Consider the following 16,019-nt stretch of genomic DNA (forward strand, 5'->3'; position numbering starts at 1 on the left):
TTAATTTTATAGGTAATTTTGTAGTGATGTTCCATTCTGCTTTGTTCCTTATCTTACTTTAGAATTAGTACGTGCATAGTTTGGGCATTTAAAATACAGTATACAGTTTTTCAAACTTTCCTTTTCAGATTTTAATTTTGAATTTTATGCAGCAAAGATGTGCATCATTACAATAGTTTATGTTATGAGATTTTCTTTTGTGGGAACTAGGACAACTTTTGTTAGTCATATTTATATGATTTAAAATAACCAATATTGTAGCATTTTATTACTTAATAATTTCTTTCCTAGTGTCAGGCTCCACAAGCAATCTCTCCAGGCTATCCGGATATGTCACCTACCCACGGTGTATTACCAGACAACTTTCAATATAATGTAAGTTTTTTTTTTTTTTTTTTTTTTTTTTTTTTTTTTTTTTTTTTTTTTTTTTTTTTTTTTTGCTGGATTAGCTGTTTGTGATTACAGGTAACCTTTCTTCATTTTACTGCATCAGTTTTATGAGTGGTATTTGATGTCATTTTCTTAATACTTCAGTTTATTTTTTTAAACGTTATCAACCATTTCACCAAAGTAGAGGGACTCAAAAATAATTTACTCAGTGAATGATGACGAAAGTTTTTATAATACAAATGTATTGTATAGTTTTTGTTGTGATTCATTGCCCAAGACAGTCAGAGGCAACCATTAAAGTGCACGTATGGTATGCTGGTATTCCTAAAATATATTTCATTAACTATTTAATTATTTTTTTTGTAGATGGTCCCTGATAGGACTTTGGAAGCACCCATGTCTATGATTACTCACCCAGCAGCACTTGACGAATGCAGCTACAACATGCCTACATATGTGAGTGAATTTCATTTTGTACCTTGCATTTGTTTTAAGCTAATGTGAATGTGATCACATCTTTAGGAGTGGACTTGTCGTCGTACAGGTCTACGAAAGATAAAGTGAACCATAAAATTGATGAGGGGAAAAGGTGGGTGGTGCATTGTGTTGTCTGTGGAGACAAAGTTATCCATGAAGGCAAAAGAGGAATGTATCAGAGTATAGTGGTACTGACACACTTGTGTAGATGTGAAGCTTGGGTTTTAAGTGTTGCAGTGAGGAGGAGGCTGGAGGCAGTGCAGATGATGTTACTTAGGGCAATGTGTAGTGTGAATATTATGCAGAGAATTCATAGTTTGGAGGTTAGGAGGAGGTGCAGAGTGGTGTGAACATTTAGAGAGGATGGAACAAAATAGGATGGCTTGGAGGGTGTATATATCTTTAGTTGAGGGAAGGAGGGGTAGAGATTGCCCTAGGAAAGGTTGGAGGGAGGGGGTAAAGGAGGTTTTGTATGTGAGGAGCTTGGACATACAACAGGTGTGTTAGGGGTGAGTACTAGGCAAGTGGCTTTTATAACTTGATGTGCTGTTGGAGTGTCAACAGGGTAACATTTATGAAGGGATCCAGGTTTCCCTGGGTCCCTTCATAAAAAGTTAACTTGCTCACACCTTCAACTCCACACCAATTCATAAAAACCACTCGTCTCCACTCCAGCCTAATACACTCACACAAGCCTGTTGGATGTTCCAGCCCCGAACACTCAGAGCCTCCCAAACCACAGAATTGGTGGTGGTTGAACCCATGGCAAGTGAGTCCTAAAACTCTAAGCCCGTGCTTAGGACTCAGTTTGCCACAGGTTCAAACCCCACCTATTCTGTAATTTATTTACAATTGTGTTATTATGATTTCATGAGTTATTCCTCAACCCTTTATTTATTTATTTACGTCTTTGCAAATGGTACTTGAGATTTTGTATTTACATTAATGGGTTGCAATGCAAAGAGAGCCTCTATTATCCCTAGGCATTATGGGCCGACTTAACATTATTGTCTTACAGACTACTTAACACTAAGAATTATGTCATAGCTGTACAGTAGAATATTAATTATATCATAGTTGTACAGTAGATTATTAATTATAAGTGAATCTAATTTTATAGGTAGTAGGTTGGTAGACAGCAACCGCCCAGGGAGGTACTACCGTCCTGCCAAGTGAGTGTAAAACGAAAGCCTGTAATTGTTTTACATGATGGTAGGATTGCTGGTGTCCTTTTTTCTGTCTCATGAACATGCAAGATTTCAGGTACGTCTTGCTACTTCTACTTACACTTAGGTCACACTACACATACATGTACAAGCACATATATACACACCCCTCTGGGTTTCTTCTATTTTCTTTCTAGTTCTTATTCTTGTTTATTTCCTCTTATCTCCATGGGGAAGTGGAACAGAATTCTTCCTCCGTAAGCCATGCGTGTTGTAAGAGGCGACTAAAATGCCGGGAGCAAGGGGCTAGTAACCTCTTCTCCTGTATATATTACTAAATGTAAAAGGAGAAACTTTCGTTTTTCCTTTTGGGCCACCCCGCCTCGGTGGGATACGGCCGGTGTGTTGAAAGAAAGAAAGAAAGAATCTAATTTATATAAGACAAAAGATATATTCCTAGGTAGTAGGTTGGTAGACAGCAACCGCCCAGGGAGGTACTACCGTCCTGCCAAGTGAGTGTAAAACGAAAGCCTGTAATTGTTTTACATGATGGTAGGATTGCTGGTGTCCTTTTTTCTGTCTCATGAACATGCAAAATTTCAGGTATGTCTTGCTACTTCTACTTACACTCAGGTCACACTACACATACATGTACAAGCGTATATATACATACCCCTCTGGGTTTTCTTCTATTTTCTTTCTAGTTCTTGTTCTTGTTTATTTCCTCTTATCTCCATGGGGAAGTGGAACAGAATTCTTCCTCCGTAGGCCATGCGTGTTGTAAGAGGCGACTAAAATGCCGGGAGCAAGGGGCTAGTAACCCCTTCTCCTGTATATATTACTAAATTTGAAAGGAGAAACTTTGGTTTTTTCTTTTGGGCCACCCCGCCTCGGTGGGATACGGCCGGTGTGTTGAAAGAAAGAATAATTTATATAAGACAAAAGATATATTCCTAGGTAGTAGGTTGGTAGACAGCAGCCGCACAGGGAGGTACTACTGTCCTGCCAAGTGAGTGTAAAACGAAAGCCTGTAATTGTTTTACATGATGGTAGGATTGCTGGTGTCCATTTTTCTGTCTCATAAACATGCAGGGTTTTAGGTACGTCTTGCTACTTCTACTTACACTTAGGTCACACTACACGTACATGTACACATCCCTCTGGGTTTTCTTCCATTTTCTTACTAGTTCTTGTTCTTGTTTATTTCCCTTTACCTCCATGGGGAAGTGGAACAGAATTCTTCCTCCGTAAGCCATGCGTGTTGTAAGAGGCGACTAAAATGCCAGGAGCAAGGGGCTGGTAACCCCTTCTCCTGTATATATTACTAAATGTAAAAGGAGAAACTTTCGTTTTTCCTTTTGGGCCACCCCGCCTAGGTGGGATACGGCCGGTGTGTTGAAAGAAAGAAAGAAAAGATATATTCATATATTCAAAAAATGCTTTTGTGAAAACAATGATTCAATTATATTCCTGTCAACAATGGATAAAAGGTTCAAAGTGGTTGTAAAAATTATGATGTGGGAATAACATAAGTGAGTATGTGTGTACTGAGTATATAGCATTTAGTCTAGGGTGATTAAGTGGCTTTTGAGAATAGTCTTAAATTGATTTTCAGACTGGGTTACTTTATTATCTTCTGGTAATGAATTCCAAATTTTGGAGTTTTTACACAGTGTGATATGGACACGAGGTATATCAAAAAGAGATCTGTGTCTTGTGTTATGGTCATCCTTCCTGGGATGACCCAACCCCCTCCTTCCTTTCACCCCAAATTTATATACCCTCTTAGTCATCCTGTTCTGCATGAATTGCAATAAATTACTTTAAAGCACTATTTATAAATTCATTGAAACTTTGTATATTTTTAAGTGTAAGTAATTAAAGTTTTGTACTTGGAACTGTATTGACATTTGTTAACATCTTATCACCTTTAGACTTTCTGGAAATGATGTGTATATTACAAGTTCCCAGTGTTCATGCCATTTTTGTTTTCCTCAATGGCCCCCCTTCTCTCCAAGGCATGGTGACCCAAAGAATGAAACACATTCACCATCATTCAATTGCTGTCTTGCAAGAAGTGTGCTGACATCACAGTTCAGATTACCCTCCAACAGCAACATCCATGCCCCTTCTTTAGAGTGCAGGCACTGTCCTTCCCACCTCCAGGAAGTGCAGTGACTGTCCTGTTATGAATGGATCCAGGTTTTAAACCCTTCATAAAAGTTATCTTGCTCACACTCCAACATGCCAAATCTGCTGTATAATTTACTGTCGGTAATTGAACATTACTGATTCATGTTAACGTGTGAAATTTTTCTGACGCTGCATATGATGTCTTTAAACTTTGTATGCCATAAATTACAGAATAATGAAATATAGTACTTCACATTATATAGAATCTGATTTTAATTAGTCTTGTAATATTATTTTTTTTTTTTTTTTTTTTTTTTTTTTTTTTTTTTAGGTGACTTTGCATTAGGCTGTGAACTTGTAAGCCCATTGGCTTCCTTCCCCTTCCTGTGTTTTATATTGCAGTTATCTTTGTTCAATTTTATTGTGTTTGTCTCTTACTTTCCACTCTATACAAATGACATCTTTTTAAATCATTTTCTAGCTTCCACCTGCAAGTGACGTAGATGGAAATTATTATGGGTCCTTGACAGGTAGTTTTATAATCCCCGACAGCCCTCCAATATCTAGTCCGGTAAGTTTTTGTATTTTATATTATTAAAAAAAATAGCTTTCAATTTTTGAAGAATATCATCTTAATTTATCCCCATTTAGCATAGTATTAAGTTGAGTGAATTAGTTGAGTGGTGTACTACAGGATGTACCTAGCCTTGTGTGTTGGTGCATACCTAGCCTAATTATAGATTTTTATTAGTCTAAAGTGCAGTTTTAATGCTTTTAATTCCCATTTTCATGCTATAGAAATTATTTAAATTACTGATAAAAATTTATTGGTTTAGTCTAATACTTAAATATATGAGACTGGAAAAATCACTCTTATTTATCTCAAATTTTGTAAAAAATTATACAGATTAATAATCAAAATTTTAATGCTTTAGAAAAAATAAATATAACTAGAAAAATAAATGCATAAGCAGTATAATGTGATCCTTTATTGACAACGTTTCACCCCGACAGTGGGCTTTATCATTGTGTCGGTATTTTATATCATTTATTTCCAAATATAGCTAGAGTTTAAAAATACTTGTACCACTAATTTAAAATAAAACATTATCTTTTATCTCAACAATTTTATGGAAAATATATGCAGAACAACCACTGTGAAGAATAGTGAAATTCCAAGTGCTTTTGTGATTTCTCACATTATCAAGGAACTGTGATCTTATTGCATGGAAAATATAGTTAGTAGGTAGATAGACAGTCTCCTTGTTTATTTAATTTATCTGCCTTTCTTAATTATATCCATAAACATGGGCTAAATTCATGTGGAGCTGAATTTTTTAATAATGCTGTCAGGATGTCTGCAGGGATGGGAGCAAGGGGCTAGTAACCCCTTCTGTATAAATTATTAAATGTGAAAGGAAGAATTTTTTTTTATTTTCGGGTTACCCTGCCTCGGAGAGAGACGGCTGGTATGTTTAAAAAAAAAAAAGGCTGTAAGGAATGTAGGGCAGCAAGATCTTCATTTTGCTACCTTGACCTCGTGTGTCTAGACAGGATCAACAGGGGTAACTCACAGTGATTTAGTTCTCGGCAGTTCATGTACAGTATAAGGTCTTGTGTTGTCTTAACCTAGATTCTCTTATGTGCCCTGGTGACCCCTCATGTCTCATAGTGCTTCTCTGGTTGATAAGAATTTAAATAGTAAAATGTGACCTTGAGTCATGTGATGTAATTTTAGTTATTTCAATCCTTTCAGGATGAAAATGAGAACTATCAACATGGATTTGGTAGTAGTCCACCATCACCTGATCAAGACATAAATTATCTTCTAGAAGTAAGCATATCAAATATTATTATTTTATTGCTTGTTTCTTGCCACAGTTTGACATGAAGTTACAAAATACACACATGTACTTTTGTCATGAAGGTTTAAATTTTAGTAGAGGATTGTATTTAAGGGATTACATACAGTTCAGTACAGTCTAGTGCTCACTAGCAGTGCTGAGGACAAAAGACAATAAGAATCATGGAGATAGTGAGTGGCATACCACTTAATTGAGCATATTGTGAGAGGGAAGGAGGGTTGGTAGTATTCCTACCAAAACTCTCACTCAGTTAACTATGTTATTGCTCTCTAATGCATACAGTATATTAAAAGAATTTGAGTTGTTTAGACAATTCAAAATTGTGAAGTGGTGTGGATGTGTCATGAAGAGTAGAAGTGGGTAATGCGAAGGTGGGCGGGAGTGCCCCTGACTGACGATGCTCCTTCACTTGGGTCTAAAGTAACTTTCATATCTGCTCCAGAAAGAATGAGGGAACCTTGTAGATTTCACTTTCCAACTTACCATTATTTACCTGAATTGTGTTTACAACTTGAATTATGGTCTGTGGATGAGAAGCAGATGCTGATCTTAGTGGGCTGAAGAGAAACTGTTAGGTACACCATATGCTTTGATATAGATGGGATATTCCACCACTAACCTTCTCCCTCCTATCTTTACCAAATGTATTTCTTTGGTACAGGTCGACCATCACTAATCTGGCATTACTGGGACCATTAAATTCCTTAAGAAACTTGTGTATTGTTCTGCCAGAGTTAACTGCAATCAATAAGCACCTCATAAAATGGGTGCGATACTTACGCTAGCTGAAATTAGTGGCAGATTAGCAATTGCCAGATCAGTGTTGGCCGACCTGTACAATGTTATGCTATTTGTTGTAGGTTTGAATATTTCTATTTCTTTGATATAGTGTGGTGAAGAATTTTATGTACGTACAATACAGTGGACCCCCGGATAACGATCAGCTCCCAACTCAACCAATTATGTAAGTTTATTTTTGTAAGTGCTTTTGTAGGTGTATTTTTAGGGGTCTGAAATGGACTAATCTAATTCACAATATTTCTTATGGGAACAAATTCGATCTATAACAGCACCCAAACAGACTTCTGGATTGAAATAATATCGTTATGCGGGGGTCCACTGTATTAAATTTTTGAAAATATTCAGATTCGTTATTTCTTAATTGTTTTCAGATCGAATATTTTCATGTATACTATGAAAATGCTACATGACATGTTCTAATGAACTAGTTAAGAAAAATCCTGTACGTACTTCTTCAGGGTCATGTAACTGGACCACTCTATATACAGACATACGTCTGCCTCATACAATGTGGATATTCGGTGAACCACTATAGTACTTGTTTGTACGCTACGCACTGTAAGATTATATAAGATATTGAGAATATAGTGATATGGGAAATTTTTGTTAATACTTTATCAACAACTTTGTGATTCAAAAAATAAATTGGTTGTAATGCTTTTATATTGGTCATTACAGGCAATTTATGAAGTGATGAATAACAAAGAAACAACTATTGTTCCTCCTCAAGAATTAGAAAATATTATCAGGCACTTGACAGATGAGATTGAAGTGCCTGCAACTAACATCTCGCAGGTACGTTTTCTTTAGTGTATGCTACTAATGTATAGATATAACTATTGAAAGGTAATTTAGTTTTTACTAGTATTTATAGATTTATTTAAATTGGCTTAAAAGTTTTAGTGAAAAAATAATTATGCTTTTCCAGTACTGTACCATCCACTAACCATTTGCAATCGTGTCATTACGATTTCGTGAATCATTAACAATCAGAAGTTGTTTTAATGCAGACTGATATGTAATATATCTCATAAGTAAAAATTATGCAGATCACATAGTAAATGTGAGTTTTAAATGTTGACATTGGCAGAACACACTGGTCGTCTCCCACTGAGGCAGGATGACAAACAAGAAAAAACATTCACCACCATTCACAATATTACTGTCTTTGCAGAGGTGCACAGATATGACAGTTCAGATGTCACTCTAAACAGCAAATATCTCAAACCCCTCCTTTTAAAGTGCAGGCATTGTACTTCCCACCTCTAGGACTCAAGTCTGGCTAACTGGTTTCCCTTAATCCCTTTACAAAATATTACCTTGCTCAAAAATCCACCAGCTCGTCAAGTTCCAAAAATCATTCGTCTCCTCTAATGCCAATCCAACACACACACACACACACACACACACACACACACACACACACACACACACACGTCTGTTGTATGTTCAGTCCCCTTGCACACAATTTGGAGGGAAAACTTTTGATATTTTGGTCCATCCTGGACCATTGTAAAGTATATGATAAGGGTCTAGGACAAACTGAAATACCATCTAAACTTTCACTACAAATTGTAGTTTAGTTGTGAATTGCTCCAGCCACTGTATTGTAACTTTTTCTTTTCAATAAATTTTATTGATATTTTTTGTAAGTGTTCTAGTCAATCATTAGGTTTTAGTTTATGATTATTTAGCAGAAGTAACCATTTAGGTCATGCATATTGCACTGGATTGCATCAGAATAAGGAGATAATAATTTGACATTGTTTTCTTGCAGATGAGGAGAGGCACTTCTCAGACTTTGAATTACAGTTCAGAGCCTTCACCTCCCATGTTTAATTCATTTCAAACACTGGAACCTGGGATAGAATACGACAATATACCTGCATCTGTAAGCATCTTCATTTTTGTTACTTGTATTTGTTTCAAGTTTTCTCAACAACTCTTAGTCGGAGATGGGTGCACTAGAGATAAAAAGAAATGATTATTAATGTTACAAATGAAAAGAAGTTGGATGTAATAGCACTAAGTGAAACAAAGGTAATAAGGTTAGAATTTCAATGAGGGAAGATGGTAAATGGGACTAGATTGGATATATCTGAGAGAATCAGAACTAGAGGAATAGCAGTATTGAATGATCACCTATGGAATGTAAAGATGGATAAGTGGGTCAGTTCAAGAATTATGTGGCTTAGAATGAAGATGGGATGGGAGAAGTGGGTTACAGTAAAGGTGTAGGTACCTAGGTAATAAGAGGTGTTTGAGAGAGATTTTGAGAGATGTTAAGTGAATGCTTAGTGAGTTTTGATCCAAAAATGAGAGAATAATTTGTCTATTTACTAGTATACTGCCCCATAATATAACCTGTTGACTGGGAAATCACATAGGCTTGACCATTCTTCCTCTCAGCCTGAGTTATGCAGTATTCCACCTGTGAAAGAGGGGGCAGTTAATTCTTCATTGTTTTGAGCCAAATGAGAGAATTATTGTGGGGGATCAAAATGTTAAAGTGAGTGAGACTGCTGTAGATAGTGTAGTGCTGTAGATAAGTTTGGAGTGTCAAGAGTTCAGTGAAAAATAAATAAAAAAAGGCACAATACTGTGACTGGAAATGGTCCAAGTCGGATCGAAACGTCGTCGTAAGCTCCTCTCTTCTATGTGCGGGTTATTTGTGTATCAGTGAAAAATAGTTTGGTATGATATAGTTGAGGTATGATATAGGTGGAATGACAGCAGTTTGTTTAATTACAAGATAAAAGGTTAATGTAATATCTACTCTCATACTCCTTAAAGCTATATAATCTATGAACCCAAGACAAGGTATAATGAACAACTGTCAATAAATAAACAGAAGAATGGACAGGGACTTGCACCATCGTTCATTCATATATCAGGTCTAATACTGTAACCACTCAGGCATGAATTATGGTTTGAGTCCCCATCCATTCTTCTGTTCATTCACTGACAGTTGTTCATTATGGCTTGTCTTGAGCTTATTTGCTCTATGACTTTGAGAGGTATGAGAATAGATGGAGTACTGTGAAAGCTTGAGGGGCTGTGGGATGAGACAGTAGGGTTACAGTTGGTGCCATTGATACAGCCACATCATACAAGTCCTGGTTGTAAAAGTGGTTACAGCTTCTGGCCTACTAAATGGTTCAAATCTGTCCACTCTTCCATTAATTCATAAACTGTATTATTAATTTTTGTAGTATGTAAAGTTTTTTTTTTTTTTATCACACTGGCCGATTCCCACCAAGGCAGGGTGGCCCGAAAAAGAAAAACTTTCACCATCATTCACTCCATCACTGTCTTGCCAGAAGGGTGCTTTACACTACAGTTTTTAAACTGCAACATTAACACCCCTCCTTCAGAGTGCAGGCACTGTACTTCCCATCTCCAGGACTCAAGTCCGGCCTGCCGGTTTCCCTGAACCCCTTCATAAATGTTACTTTGCTCACACTCCAACAGCATGTCAAGTATTAAAAACCATTTGTCTCCATTCACTCCTATCAAACACTCTCACGCATGCCTGCTGGAAGTCCAAGCCCCTCGCACACAAAACCTCCTTTACCCCCTCCCTCCAACCTTTCCTAGGCCGACCCCTACCCCGCCTTCCTTCCACTACAGACTGATACACTCTTGAAGCCATTCTGTTTCACTCCATTCTCTCTACATGTCCGAACCACCTCAACAACCCTTCCTCAGCCCTCTGGACAACAGTTTTGGTAATCCCGCACCTCCTCCTAACTTCCAAACTACGAATTCTCTGCATTATATTCACACCACACATTGCCCTCAGACATGACATCTCCACTGCCTCCAGCCTTCTCCTCGCTGCAACATTCATCACCCATGCTTCACACCCATATAAGAGTGTTGGTAAAACTATACTCTCATACATTCCCCTCTTTGCCTCCAAGGACAAAGTTCTTTGTCTCCACAGACTCCTAAGTGCACCAATCACCCTTTTCCCCTCATCAATTCTATGATTCACCTCATCTTTCATAGACCCATCCGCTGACACGTCCACTCCCAAATATCTGAATACATTCACCTCCTCCATACTCTCTCCCTCCAATCTGATATCCAATCTTTCATCACCTAATCTTTTTGTTATCCTCATAACCTTACTCTTTCCTGTATTCACTTTTAATTTTCTTCTTTTGCACACCCTACCAAATTCATCCACCAATCTCTGCAACTTCTCTTCAGAATCTCCCAAGAGCACAGTGTCATCAGCAAAGAGCAACTGTGACAACTCCCACTTTGTGTGATTCTTTATCTTTTAACTCCACGCCTCTTGCCAAGACCCTCGCATTTACTTCTCTTACAACCCCATCTATAAATATATTAAACAACCACGGTGACATCACACATCCTTGTCTAAGGCCTACTTTTACTGGGAAATAATTTCCCTCTTTCCTACATACTCTAACTTGAGCCTCACTATCCTCGTAAAAACTCTTTACTGCTTTCAGTAACCTACCTCCTACACCATACACCTGCAACATCTGCCACATTGCCCCCTATCCACCCTGTCATATGCCTTTTCCAAATCCATAAATGCCACAAAGACCTCTTTAGCCTTATCTAAATACTGTTCACTTATATGTTTCACTGTAAACACCTGGTCCACACACCCCCTACCTTTCCTAAAGCCTCCTTGTTCATCTGCTATCCTATTCTCCGTCTTACTCTTAATTCTTTCAATAATAACTCTACCATACACTTTACCAGGTATACTCAACAGACTTATCCCCCTATAAATTTTGCACTCTCTTTTATCCCCTTTGCCTTTATACAAAGGAACTATGCATGCTCTCTGCCAATCCCTAGGTACCTTACCCTCTTCCATACATTTATTAAATAATTGCACCAACCACTCCAAAACTATATCCCCACCTGCTTTTAACATTTCTGTCTTTATCCCATCAATCCCGGCTGCTTTACCCCCTTTCATTTTACCTACTGCCTCACGAACTTCCCCCACACTCACAACTGGCTCTTCCTCACTCCTACAAGATGTTATTCCTCCTTGCCCTATACACGAAATCACAGCTTCCCTATCTTCATCAACATTTAACAATTCCTCAAAATATTTCCTCCATCTTCCCAATACCTCTAACTCTCCATTTAATAACTCTCCTCTCCTATTTTTAACTGACAAATCCATTTGTTCTCTAGGCTTTCTTAACTTGTTAATCTCCCTCCAAAACTTTTTCTTATTTTCAACAAAATTTGTTGATAACATCTCACCCACTCTCTCATTTGCTCTCTTTTTACATTGCTTCACCACTCTCTTAACCTCTCTCTTTTTCTCCATATACTCTTCCCTCCTTGCATCACTTCTACTTTGTAAAAACTTCTCATATGCTAACTTTTTCTCCCTTACTACTCTCTTTACATCATCATTCCACCAATCGCTCCTCTTCCCTCCCGCACCCACTTTCCTGTAACCACAAACTTCTGCTGAACACTAACACTACATTTTTAAAACTACCCCATACCTCTTCGACCCCATTGCTTATGCTCTCATTAGCCCATCAATCCTCCAATAGCTGTTTATATCTTACCCTAACTGCCTCCTCTTTTAGTTTATAAACCTTCACCTCTCTCTTCCCTGATGCTTCTATTCTCCTTGTATCCCATCTACCTTTTACTCTCAGTGTAGCTACAACTAGAAAGTGATCTGATATATCTGTGGCCCCTCTATAAACATGTACATCCTGAAGTCTACTCAACAGTCTTTTATCTACCAATACATAATCCAACAAACTACTGTCATTTTGCCCTACATCATATCTTGTATACTTATTTATCCTCTTATTTTAAGAAAATGTATTACCTATAACTAAACCCCTTTCTATACAAAGTTCAATCAAAGGGCTCCCATTATCATTTACACCTGGCACCCCAAACTTACCTACCACACCCTCTCTAAAAGTTTCTCCTACTTTAGCATTCAGGTCCCCTACCACAATTACTCTCTCACTTGGTTCAAAGGCTCCTATACATTCACTTAACATCTCCCAAAATCTCTCTCTCTCTCTCTCTGCATTCCTCTCTTCTCCAGGTGCATACACGCTTATTATGACCCACTTTTCGCATCCAACCTTTACTTTAATCCACATAATTCTTGAATATACACATTCATATTATCTTTTCTCCTTCCATAATTGATCATTCAACATTACTGCTACCCCTTCCTTTGCTCTAACTCTCTCAGATACTCCAGATTTAATCCCATTTATTTCCCTCCACCGAAACTCCCCTACCCCCTTCAGCTTTGTTTCACTTAAGGCCAGGACATCCAACTTCTTTTCATTCATAACATCAGCAATCATCTGTTTCTTGTCATCCGCACTACATCCACGCACATTCAAGCATCCCAGTTTTATAAAGTTTTTCTTCTTCTCTTTTTTAGTAAATGTCTACAGGAGAAGGGGTTACTAGCCCATTGCTCCCGGCATTTTAGTCGCCTCATACGACACGCATGACTTACGGAGGAAAGATTCTTTTCCACTTCCCCATGGACAATAGAAGAAATAAAGGAGAACAAGAGCTATTTAGAAAAAGGAGAAAAACCTAGATGCATGTATATATATATGCATGTGTGTGTCTGTGAAGTGTGACCAAAGTGTAAGTAGGAGTAGCAAGATATCCCTGTTATCTAGCGTGTTTATGAGATGGAAAAAGAATTTTTTACTACATTATATTCATGGAAGTGCTAAACTCATTAATGTCCTTGGTATTATAAGTAATCAGATTTGATTTGATGAATGCGAGGATAGCTCTATTTCCTTGGATTAAGAATACTTCATCAATATGCCTCACTTGAAGGATTCTTCACTACAGTAGTACTATTTCTCCCCACTCTTCCTTCATTTCTCCATTCTGAGTGCTGTATTTTTTCAAACAGTACCTTTAATACAGTACCAACATGTTCATCAGACCTTTGATACTGAACTCATTTTTTTTTTCTCAGTTTTAATCTGTTTTAAGGTTAGCCCACATATATAAATACAAGATGTTTACATTGATATACAAGATGTCTACAGATTTGCCATTTTTTTGTCTTGGAAACTTATAATACTGTAGCACAGTTTTTCTTCTATTCTCTGTTTGGTGTGATTTTTTTCTCTCTCATAGTAGCCTCAAACTTATTTATAGAGAATTCCTCCTGTGAGCTACCCTCAGTTTTATATTTTTTAGCATTCTCTAAATTTTTCTTGCTTCTGGCTTACCTTTCAACAAGTCTGCTAATAATGACATCTAGGTGGATATAAGTAGGTAGTGCATCCATCATGATAATAGCAGAGGATCAAGCCTCCAGTACAACTACAACTTGTAGTCAGTGATCCAAATGATTACATTAGGAGTGAGTGGAGGGAAGTGGTTTTTGTGACCATGTACTGTTGGAATGTGAGCAAGGTAGCATTCATGAAGAGAATAAGAAAAACTAGATTTTCCTTATTTGATGTACAACAGTAGACATTCTGTTATTGAATGTTTATTTTACTTTTCTCAGCATTCCCAAGGTCTTGTACTTCGAGAAATGCCTGACACAGAGTGGAAGATGGTTCCTGACCCAAGACGTCTCAGAGAAGCTCGCAGGTAAAGTAATATTTGTAAACTTTTCTTGCAGTGTCTTTATTATTACCTCCAATGTACAGTGTATATTTCAATATATATACAGTGGACCCCCGGTATTTGATATTAATCCGTTCCTGAGAGCTCATCGAATACCGAAAATATCGAAAAGCGAATCAATTTTCCCCATAAGAAATAATGGAAATCAAATTAATCCGTGCAAGACACCCAAAAGTATGAAAAAAATATTTTACCACATGAAATATTAAGTTTAATGCAAAAGAATAATTACAATAACAATAGAATAATTGACACTTACCTTTAATGAAGATCTGGTGATGATTGATGGGATGGGAGGAGGGGAGAGTGTGGATGGTGTTAGTATTTAGAAGGGGAATCCCCTTCCATTAGGACTTGAGGTAGCAAGTCCTTTTCTGGGGTTACTTCCCTTCTTCTTTTAATGCCACTAGGACCAGCTTGAGAGTCACTGGACCTCTGTCGCACAACAAATCTGTCCATAGAGCTCTGTACCTCCCGTTCCTTTACGATTTGTCTAAAATGGGCCACAACATTGTCGATAAATTAGACACATGTGCAACTCTTGGGTATCTTTGAGGAAACGTTTTGCCACACAGTGGCTTCATCAGTCCATACAAAGGAGAATCTTGAAGAACAGGAGGAGAATGAGGTAATCAGTCCCTCAACCTTGAGTAGATGTGGTCAGTCCATCAATCTTGAATAGATTGATGGAATAGATTCCATGATGTTGCAGTGTCTGACAAGTTGTGCAAGAAAGGTATAAAATACCGACAATATGAAAGTTAAGACACATGTGCAACATCTGGATATCTTTATTGTAGACGTTTCGCCATCCAGTGGCTTTATCAATACAGATTCTAGGACATAATAGGAAGACAGTAGAACTATATATATCTTGGTTCAGAGGACATCTACAAGACCTTCTTCACGGCTGCTGCAACTAACCCATCTCTTTGGGAAGGACCTACTTCCACTGGGGAATCCCGCCTACCAGTGACTGCCCTCGTCTGCTGCCCGTCCCTTCCACTGACGCCTATATAAACGCCAGTCTTCTTGCCTTTGCTCCAGATTCTCCTCCACCACGATGCTGTGAACGCTAACTCCAAGGCCGAGGGACTGATTACCTCATCTTTTGTATATAGTTCTACTGTCTTCCTATTATGTCCTAGAATCTGTATTGATAAAGCCACTGGATGGCGAAACGTCTACAATAAAGATATCCAGATGTTGCACATGTGTCTTAACTTTCAGATTTATACACCCTCCAAGTCAATCTATTTTGCTCCATCCTCTCTAAATGTCCACTGATAGACAACATAAATATAAAAATATAATTATCCTGTCTTTCAGGCAGATGGCAAGGATAACAAACGAAGAGCTTGTTAAAAAGGATGAGGATGGCGACACGTAAGTTCAGCAGTGAATTTTTTTATTTGACACCTGACCTTGTGCTGTAATATGTTGCAAAAATATTTCTCTAATATGACATGGATTATTGTAATTCCTAGATCATTAGTGTTATCTGAATTCAGGCTATTTGTTGACTAATGCATTG

At 37.6% G+C, this 16,019-nt stretch overlaps 1 protein-coding gene across 4 annotated transcripts in view; it reads left to right on the plus strand.

Moving 5' to 3' along the window:
* LOC128699442 (uncharacterized) overlaps positions 1-16,019 on the plus strand; it is a 69,603-nt gene that overhangs the window by 32,323 nt on the left and 21,261 nt on the right. For all 4 annotated transcript variants that reach the window (XR_011391331.1, XR_011391330.1, XR_011391332.1 and 1 more), the window contains 8 exons: positions 292-375; positions 757-846; positions 4,648-4,737; positions 5,923-6,000; positions 7,511-7,627; positions 8,610-8,723; positions 14,364-14,449; positions 15,815-15,871. Coding sequence is in view for 1 of the 4 variants with exons in the window: in XM_070080992.1 (XP_069937093.1) it covers positions 292-375; positions 757-846; positions 4,648-4,737; positions 5,923-6,000; positions 7,511-7,627; positions 8,610-8,723; positions 14,364-14,449; positions 15,815-15,871 (716 nt within the window). In the remaining 3 variants the exon portion in view is untranslated. The remainder of the gene's footprint in view (positions 1-291; positions 376-756; positions 847-4,647; positions 4,738-5,922; positions 6,001-7,510; positions 7,628-8,609; positions 8,724-14,363; positions 14,450-15,814; positions 15,872-16,019) is intronic.

The sequence above is a fragment of the Cherax quadricarinatus genome, unplaced genomic scaffold (genome assembly GCF_038502225.1).
Source record: "Cherax quadricarinatus isolate ZL_2023a unplaced genomic scaffold, ASM3850222v1 Contig1419, whole genome shotgun sequence".
NCBI lineage: Eukaryota > Metazoa > Arthropoda > Malacostraca > Decapoda > Parastacidae > Cherax > Cherax quadricarinatus.